This window comes from Saccostrea echinata, unplaced genomic scaffold, assembly GCF_033153115.1.
Source record: "Saccostrea echinata isolate AGI-Se365-2 ecotype Australia unplaced genomic scaffold, CSIRO_AGI_Sech_v1 ptg000051l, whole genome shotgun sequence".
Lineage (NCBI taxonomy): Eukaryota > Metazoa > Mollusca > Bivalvia > Ostreida > Ostreidae > Saccostrea > Saccostrea echinata.
In genome coordinates, this window is record NW_026889800.1 from 6,832,673 (window position 1) to 6,843,201 (window position 10,529).

The 10,529-nt window shown below is 33.5% G+C and overlaps 1 protein-coding gene across 2 annotated transcripts; it reads left to right on the plus strand.

The window, feature by feature from the left end:
• The first annotated feature begins 1,641 nt into the window (after nt 1-1,641).
• Nucleotides 1,642-7,951, plus strand: LOC133203716 (glycerate kinase-like). 2 transcript variants are annotated; one of them, XM_061339485.1, is made up of 7 exons: nt 1,642-1,760; nt 1,866-1,975; nt 2,506-2,724; nt 2,836-3,036; nt 4,303-4,454; nt 6,460-6,635; nt 6,886-7,951. In XM_061339485.1, exons 2-7 carry the CDS (start codon nt 1,959-1,961, stop codon nt 7,834-7,836), a joined length of 1,716 nt encoding a protein of 571 aa, XP_061195469.1. In that variant the 5' UTR covers nt 1,642-1,760; nt 1,866-1,958; the 3' UTR covers nt 7,837-7,951. The 2 variants fall into 2 exon arrangements, with proteins under 2 accessions (XP_061195469.1, XP_061195468.1); XM_061339484.1 differs by having other exon boundaries at nt 1,869-1,975.
• The last annotated feature ends 2,578 nt before the right edge of the window (nt 7,952-10,529 follow it).

Sequence of the window (10,529 nt, forward strand, 5' to 3'; positions counted from 1 at the left end):
TATATGTGAATTTAAAAAAAAAAAATCTTCAAAAAATAAACATTTGTCAATTCAAGATGGAAGCATTTCCACATAGCGTAGATTGAAGTTGATTAATGTTGTCAATTTATCATATAAGACAGATGATTATTTTCGAAAGATTTCAGGAGACCAACATATATCATCCCTGTATCCTCATTTATACGATACCTCAGGTGAGCGTTTCGGTTCACAGGCCTTTTGAATTATAATTCTTAATCTTTATATTCAGAAAGAAAAGTACATTTACATAATGATATCTCAATCGAAATCTACAAGGGGTGATTATTCTACGGGGGTCATTTTTCTTCGCGTAGGGTATGCAGGATTTATGGGTGATGCCACATTTTCTCCAGGCAAAAGGTTCATTTTTCTAATTCGAATAATGACCGGAGGTCATTTTTCATTATTCTATGGGGGTCATTATTCGTCTTAACGCCCGTTCATCATAACATTTAAGGCACTTATATCCTCCCTCACTTCGTTCGTCCGAACAATAAATTAAAGTGCTGAATGAATAAATTACAACACATATCATATAGGAAAACTGCATAAATACATAATACAACTGTACAGCCCAAATTCATAAGACTCCATTGTATCACTATCAGTCATTATACTTAAAGCTGAACACGACTCGTAAATAGGCATACGTCATTTTCGATAGTACTATCTAAGATATCAGCACCAGGATATACTCTTCGCATTCGTTACACCTGACTGCTTTATTGTCACGGGGATCGGCGTGAAATGGCGACTCGTGTTCGTGCTGGTTATCTTACATTACTTTTGCTTACATTTTATTGCAGTTACGTATATTTGTGTTTGTTTGTTTGTATACTGCACTGACCTGTGCAACTGTTGTAAATCTCTTTGGTATCTTACTATCCTGCATTAGACAGTTATTTTTGTCGCTACCAAGTCCTGTATAGCATACGTCCGTCAACACCGGTGACAATTGATTACACTGAACAGTGATCAAGTGAGCGGCTCTATATATAGGGGCCCTCAGATATAGCGATAGTCCAATCGAAAATGGCGGACAGATTCCTTTTACGAGTCGTGTTCAGCTTTAAAGTGCCGTGCTACCACATGGGCTTACTATTTATTTATTTACTATAATCACGTGACTTTACAAAAGAACTTTCGAACACACTACATGTAACCATACCGCACATAATTGTAATCATCACAATTACATTCAATTTGTATATTGCAATGTATATTGCAATACTGGAGAACTCTGCACATTACATGTTTCATTACATGTTTTGATAAGGAGACTTAATATACTTTATAAGATTTCATAAAGGAGACATTCTGCACTGAATATAGTAAACTTGGCTATAATTACTTGAAACATTCTGCACGTTTTATCCATGTACAGGATCAAGAGCTATATACAATCTTATGAAGCTGACACTGGTCAGTTGTACACGTGTTAAATATGATGCACAGTATTTGGATATACAGTAATGATAAAATATTTATTAAATCAAAAAATATTCCAATTTATCGCGTCAATCCGGAAATATAGTAACGTTTCCTTTCGAAAGGTAGAGTCAATCAGGAACGATCACTCTATTGTTTACATTTGTCCTTGATTGGGACATGGGACATTTTGATTTTCATGTTCTGTGACCTCAGATTAACGATTAGAGATGAGAGAGACGTTTATCATTATTAAGCACGGTAGATTTTATTGCTGTAGTCATCGGGATTAGACTAAAAGTCTGAGTTGGGTAAGTTATTCTAAGGATTATTTTTAAATCATATTATTTGATTGGGTATATGAGAAAGTTATATCATGGTTAAAACGAATTTTATATAATCTTTTTTTCCCTTAGCAGTAAGACTACAGAGAAAGGAATTGCAATGCTTGGAAAAAATTCTAAAGAAACCTGCATTTGTGATGTCATCGTGTGTGCCTGTCTTTTGTAATGTTGATGAAACGAGGGTAACGATTAATTAATATGTTATGCAATATTTTTCAAAAGACGATTCTTTTGTGCAGTATCTTAAGGTCAGACGATACGTTCCTCAAATATCTGTTTTGTATATCTTGGTATTGTGTGAAAAATATTCAAAATTTTAATTACCTTCTGATTTCTAAACTGGTTTCTAATTGTCTTTATAAAATATGTTTATATATACATATGTTAAAATATGTGTTATTGGCTAATCAAGTTTTTTTCCAAAGGGATTTTATAGGGAAAACATCCTCTTGTATCTTGAACAAATGCCTGGTAAGGTACCTCAATTTTTTGCAAGTAAACATGTTAAAGTAGCAATACTTCAATGACAAAATCTTAGAAAAAATTATATATCATTGAGGAACATATCGTCTGTCCTTAAGCTGGAATGCTTCTTCCTGGTTCATATTCATAATTTGTTACTGTATCTCATTTGTAATTTTAAATTATTTTATGTGGTAATGAAACAGTGAATGTATATGCTTTAAATTTATTTTTTAACTTTGTTTTGCAGATTAAGGGTTTGTTTCCTTCGAGCAATATCATGGTCTAGACCATTAGTGAACACTACGCATCAGCACAATTTTCATTCTTCATTGACACAATTCTACACAACAGTAAATCCAGGGTCTGTATCATTGGACCTAACCATGCCATCAGAAAAACACAAGGAACTCAGAGACATACTGGATACAGCCATATCATCCGTCCTACCCTCTGAAATGATTGGAAGGTAATGCTTTGAAGGTATATCTAAATTGGTCATCCATGAAATGCTTACATTTATGCTGAATTACAGCCAATGAAAACAAAATTACAATTTGATTTGTTTGGTCTTTTTCAGAGCTCTAAAAGTGGACGGTAACTGTTTACAGGTGGGGGGTCAGGAGTATGCTTTAAATAACAATGTTTATGTGGTGGGGTTCGGTAAGGCAGTGGCGGGGATGGCTCGATCAGTTGAGGACCACCTACAGCACCACATCATTGGTGGCATCCTCAGTGTACCACACGGTCTAGGCCAGACTCTTAAAGAACTTGGTAAAATGTTAGTCCTAGTTTTTACTTTAAGCATGCCTTCTGTTGTTCATATTCTTGCTATAAAATGTAGCTTCATGTTCAACTCATGCAAGACTGTAAAATGTAGTTTCATGTTTGACTTATGCAAGACTATGATAGTAAATTAGTTAAGACAATAAGTATATCTATGAATATGCTTTTAAATTAGTCAACTTGATATTTTTTTATTACATTCCAACAAAACCATTTCTTATTCCTGTGGGTTTAAAAATACTCAGTGTACAGTAATTAAAAACTTGTTTTTAGCAAAGTTCTGGGGACCTGTGAATTTACTTCTCTATATTTGAAACTTGTTATTTCCGTATAATGAATTCGTTAAATTATGTAGTGAATTCACAATACCAAGTTAATGTTTTCCTTTAAGTATGACTGCCAAATATGTTCAGGGAAGTATTTAAATACAAAAAGATGTCTTCAAGAACTAAATATTTAGAGGAATTTAATTTCAGACATAAATACTTAAGAAAAATAATGTCAGTTCACTACTTGAAATTTTATGATCTTAAAGATTTGTTATAAAAGATGTACATTTCATTAGGGATGGGTATCGCCTTAAACTTCGTATTGTGATATATCACGATTTTTTTCCCCAGAATATCACGATAATATTGTGATATTTTTACACACAATTTTTACCACAAATTCCAATGAATTTCCATAATATTTCTTACAGAGATGCAATAAAAACATAGCTTCACTTTTTAAATTTTTATTTTTATAATGTAAAGTATGTTTGGATGCCATTGTTTAACTTTTTTAACATTCTTTACACTTCTTGTAATTGTTACTTAATAGTTTGAACAAATAAATGAATAATTTATGGAATTTATAATTATGTACCAAATACCGGTATTTTAGTCTCCGTGTCATGATACATAGCACGCAATAAAAAATCACAATATACCGGTATACCGATAAAATCGCGCATCCCTACATTTCATGATTTTTATTTTCTATGGGACACAAAATCAATATGCTATACCTGTAAATTTTTTATATCCTAGTTCATTACAACCATAAAATTTTACAAGAAATTGTTCAAAGTTTTGTTATGGTAAAAAAAAAACTTCTTTTATACATAAGTATGTTTAGTTTGTACTAAACAATATTTACTGTATTTGTACTATAGTAAATAGTAATTTTCCTTAGCACATTATTAAAACTTACCATTAATCATATATTTTCTCCATATTCAATAAAAAGCAGTACCTTTAATCTTTGTTTTTAATTTCAGGGATCTTTGGCCAAAGGAAGACACCAAGCTGAAGGTCATGGAAGGAGCTAAAAATAACCTGCCGGACGATGATGCTCAGGCTGCAGCTGTGGCCATTAAGAAATTAGTGACCACACTGACTGATCAACACATTCTTCTAGTACTTATATCAGGTACTTAGTCTCTCTAGTACTTATATCAGGTACTTAGTCGTACTTATATCAGGTACTTAGTCTCTCTAGTACTTATATCAGGTACTTAGTCTAGTACTTATATCAGGTACTTAGTCTAGTATTTATATCAGGTACTTAGTCTCTCTAGTACTTATATCAGGTACTTAGTCTCTCTAGTACTTATATCAGGTACTTAGTCTCTTTAGTACTTATATCAGGTACTTAGTCTCTCTAGTACTTATATCAGGTACTTAGTCTCTCTAGTACTTATATCAGGTACTTAGTCTAGTACTTATATCAGGTACTTAGTCTAGTACCTATATCAGGTACTTAGTCTCTCTAGTACTTATATCAGGTACTTAGTCTCTCTAGTACTTATATCAGGTACTTAGTCTCTCTAGTACTTATATCAGGTACTTAGTCTAGTACTTATATCAGGTACTTAGTCTCTCTAGTACTTAAATCAGGTACTTAGTCTCTCTAGATCAATTGTGTGGTGTGTGGTTTTAATATATGTACAACAGTACAATGTAATCTGTTTTTTTCACGAATTTGGTTTTGACACTTGTTTCTATGTATTTTAATATCATGTATGCATAGTTTTTTATAGCTTTTTTGCATGCAGCAATGAATGTTATTTGTTCCTCAATACACACCTAGTTCATCAGTTAAATAGTAGTCATTGATCATTCTGAGAAGGAGGTTTTTAGTTCCCACTGAAAGCAACACAAATCAAAAGTAAAATAATGATCCTTATTACATGTACAATTAATATGATCCTTATTACATGTACAATTAATATGATCCTTATTACATGTACAATTAATATGATCCTTATAACATGTACAATTAATATGATCCTTATTACATGTACAATTAATATGATCCTTATTACATGTACAATTAATATGATCCTTATTACATGTACAATTAATATGATCCTTATTACATGTACAATTAATATGATCCTTATTACATGTACAATTAATATGATCCTTATTACATGTACAATTAATATGATCCTTATTACATGTACAATTAATATGATCCTTATTACATGTACAATTAATATGATCCTTATTACATGTACAATTAAATTTACATCAGTATATAATTTCAAAGTAATTATTTGCAGCTTAAAGTTTATATTGTATAAATATGTTCTATGATACCTAAACATATTATCAAAATTTTATGCAATTTTTCATTTTTTTTCTTACATGTAAATAGTTTACATACAATTCACTGTAACTGAAATCAGTTTTAAGTCATGTAGCAATGCACATCTTATTTGTATGGGTTTTCCTATCTTGTATGTGGACACGTAGGCTACCAGTGTATTACAGCCATTCAATTCAGTCATGTACCATGGGTGTAGGAACAACTTTATGCTTGCTTCCTATGTGTGAAAACTTTTTTTTTTTTTTAGATTATTTTAGCTTCAATTGTATTGCATCATATTATATGCAGGTACACTAATTGTCTTTTGTTCTATAAAACATATGAAATATTACAGTTCAAATATAAATATTTTTTATAGATCTAATTTCATTTATAATTTACAATGAAGTTCATTTTACATGCATTTTGACAATATTTTGCCATTCAGATGATGTCTCAGGTAATATGGTCTATGTACAGCACAACTAATTATAGTATTGAGTTTTACCTACAAGTAATGTATTTATTTGTCACTAATATAATTTTTTTTGCTGGATCTTTCTGCTTTTATTTACTCAAATTAGAATTATTAATAAAATTATATTATCAATAAATATGCAGCTTTTCACTAATCCATGATTTTATGTAGTTGTTTAGTTTACCAGAGTTATACCCCTTCGAATGTAGTCATTGCGTTTTCATTCAGTGTTGACCGTTTCTTTATCATAATCGACATTTCAATCTGTTGGAGGTCATTTAGTGTTTGAAAAATTAAAAATTAATAACGTTTCAGAAAATATTGACATTTCATTTACAATATACTGCCGTTGTTTCTCTTGTTGAGGTGGCGGATCCTCGCTTTTACCACTGCCCTGCCCACCCATAACGCTGGAGGAAGAAGTATCCTTAACAAAGATGTTGTCCCAGAATGGTGCTACCATTAACGACCTGAATACCATTAGAAAACACATTGAGGAGTTAAAGGGCGGAGGCCTGGCTAAGGCAGCACTCCCAGCACAGGTGCGGTCATACAATTTTAAACATAAGCTCTGTAATTCTTTGGTACATTTTTAGATATATAGTGAAATATAGTGCGTAAAAAGGGGGAGGGTATGCAGTTTTCATAATGGAGTACACTTTTGTTACACAGGAAGTACCAAAAAATGACACAAAATATGACGAGTAGTATTACATTGTGTACACTCATGTGCGCATTACGATGACTTGGGCATATTTCCGGAATTCCCATGAGACTTTTCTTGTGTTTTAGGTGATTTCACTGATCTTGTCGGATGTCGTCGGAGACAGACTGGACATTATTGCCAGTGCTCCTACTGTATTTGACGTGTCGTCTCCTCAGATGTGCATGGATATCTTCAAAGAACTTAAAGTCAAACAGCTAGTACCAAAATCAGTCAAAGAATTCCTCTTCAAAAAGTCGGTAGAGTTTGCAAAGATGCCGTCTCTGAAGAAACCGGAAGTGGGATACACTACCCCATGGTCCGAATTCCGACATGTCAACAATGTCATTGTTGGAAACAACACCATGGCAACGCAAGCTGCAGAAAATAAGGCAAAAGAACTTGGACTCTTGCCGTTTGTTTTAAGCGTCTCTCTGGAGGGTGAAGCTCGCCATGTTGGAGAAATTTTTGTAGATATCGCTCAGTACATAGCACTGTTATATAATTACAAACCGTCACGTGACGGAGGGTCAATATCATTAGTCCAGTTAGAGTTAAAACTGACGCAATTTGGTTTCGAGAAGACTGTATTGAATGACCTGAACTCTATTGCCAGAAGAGCCTGTAATTGTCGTAAAGGGGTCTGTGTCATCAGTGGAGGTGAGACCGTTGTTAAGGTCAAAGGTCTGGGTAAGGGTGGGCGTAACCAAGAAATGGTGCTTGCTTTTGGAATAAGTTTAGAAAAAGCATGTGCAGAGGAAGAAAAGCTGAATAGATTTTCCATTGAATTCCTGAGTGGAGGGACGGACGGACAAGATGGACCCACGGACGCCACCGGGGCGATAGCAGATGACAAAATGATACAGAAGTGTGCACAGGAAGGTCTGGATATGGTTAATTTCCTGGAAAATAACGACAGTTACACCTTGTTTTCTCAGCTGGATGAGGGTTCATACATCATAAAGACTGGTCTTACTGGGACCAATGTAATGGATATACAGGCTCTCATTGTCACGCCGAAAGACTTTGACGATATTTAAAACGTTCTTCAGCAATCTCAACCTTGTTGTTAAAAGATGCTCATTGGTACAAAATGTCCATTGTAGTGACGAATTACGCACAGTATGTACTAGTCTAATAAAGGTTAGGTACCAACTTAAAGATTATTGGTGTGAGGGAGAAAGAGAGAGGGGGGGGGGGGTATAGGGTAAACGGGAAGGGTTAATATATTTTGTTTAAATGAGTATACAGAAAAGAGTTTTACAATGAATACATATTTCCAGGGTTCAGTACATGTTTAGTGAGAAAAGAAATGATTTTAAAAAAGATGGGTAAACAAGCCGAGAAAATTACCTTTGCTTTGACAAAAAGTGAAAAATTAATTATAACACTATTTTCTTGGGTATTTCAGTTAACATTAATGTATACTATTATGTAAAATTTCCAAAATTTGCGACAGTACCACAAGTGTATTTTTTTCTTTCTTCTATACAATAGCATGTACACACCAAAGATGGGGAAAATGATAATTTCTGAGAAGATAACACAATTTTTCCATATAATTATGTCATTGTTCCTTTTTTTTTTGAAAGTATATAACTTCAAAGTATGTTTAAAAATATGCATTTTTCGCTTAACACAAACATGGAGCAGGGACCCACTTTCTGTAATAATATACGTTTTTGACACAACAATTCGTATATTTCTGAGAGAAGCATTTGAAGTCCAATCATTCAAGGTCATAACACAAACAAGATTTAAATACCACTACCTGTTATGAGCCGTGTGGTGGTCAGTAGATTGTCATTAGAATTTTATTGAATAATTCTTGCCGAGAGAATTTTTCCGAAGAAAAAGTTTTGTCAGCAGATAGAACTGTGCTCTAAATACATGTACTTACTTCCCAAAATGAATTCGATTTATGCACATTATTTTGAAGTTTTAGGCATTTTGCACGCCTTGTTTGCTCATCTTCTTTTATTTCATATTTTATGTTTTATTTCCCCGTTCAGCTAATTAAAAATATTTAAATGATACATGTGCCGAATGCAATAAATTGAAGCGATTGTTAATGCATGTATTTTTTTTAATTCCACAACTCAGGTTTTAGGATGCTGCGTGGAATTTTCTTTCAGCATAGTACCTTTGTTTGAAATGTGCAGAATTGATGGTTTAACAGACTTTGTGGGCTAAAAACTTCTATAGCTTAGATTCCCGAAACATAATTCTACGTTATTAAATTAATGTATAGTAAAATAAAATGCTTCGAAATTAAACACATGGCTTTATTTCATTCAGAATTCAACATACACAGAAAATGCCATTTATCAACCGTTAATAGGATATTTATAAACCAGACTCCATTTGTTATTTATGACTTGTTTAACTTAACCTTCTCACAATTTTGTTTTAGGAAGTTTTCAAATCTGTCAACATTGAAAGACGATCGGACTTTATTCAGAATATTTTTAATTAATGTAATTGCTATTTATCTGTATGAATCAATGGTTGAGTTTTATTAGCTCACATGAGCCGAAGGTTCAAGTGAGCTTTTCTGATCACATTTTGTTTGTAGTCCGTCTGTCTGTCTAGCTGTCTGTCTGTCCGTCTATGTACTTTTCACATTTTCGACTTCTTCTCCAGAACCACTGGTCCAATTTCAACCAAACTTGCCACAAAGTATCCTTGGGTAAAGGGGATTCAAGTTTGTTCAAATGAATGGCCACGCCCTCTTCCAAGGGGAGATAATTATGAATTCGTGAAAAATTAATGTCATCATTAAAAAATCTTCTTCCCAAGAACCACTGTGCTTGAAAATATGAAACTTATGTGGAAGCATCCTCAGGTAGTGTAGATTCAAGTTTGTTCAAATCATGACCCCCGGGGGTCGGGTGGGGCCACAATGGGCTATCAAAGTTTTACATAGGAATATATAGGAAAAATCTTTAAATATCTTCTTCTCAAGAACAGCAAAGCCATGGTGGGTCATATTTATATGGAAACATCCTCAGATAGTGTACATTCAAGTTTGTTTAAATCATGACCCCCGGGGGTAGGGTGGGGCCACATGGGGCGATCAAAATTTTACTTAGGAATATATAGGAAAAAATCTTTAAAAATCTTCTTCTCAAGAACAGCAAAGCCATGATTAGTCATATTTATATGGAAGCATCCTCAGGTAGTGTAATTAAAGTTTGTTCAAATCTTGACCCCCGAGGGTCTGGTGGGGCCACAATGGGCGATCAAAGTTTTACTTAGGAATATATTGGAAAAATCTTTAAAAATCTATTTCTCAAGAACAGCAAAGCCATGATTGGTCATATTTATATGGAAGCATTCTTAGATAGTGTAGATTCACGTTTGTTCAAATCATGACCCCCGAGGGTAGGGTGGGACCACAATGTGTGATCAAAGTTTTACATAGGAATACATAGGAAAAATCTTTAAAAATCTTCTTCTCAAGAACAGCAAATCCATGATTGGTCATATTTAAATGGAAGCATCGTCAGGTAATGTAGATTCAAATTTATTCAATTCATGACCCTACAGGGGAATAGAGGGGCCATAAGAGGGGATAATAGTTATACAAAGGATATATCAATAATAAAAGTTTTTCATCTTAAGAACAACAAAGCTATTATTTGTCATACTAATTCAAAAGCATCCCTATGAAGTATAGATTCAAGTTAGTTCAAATCATCCCCCCTTCCCCCCCGTACCACTTTTATATTTA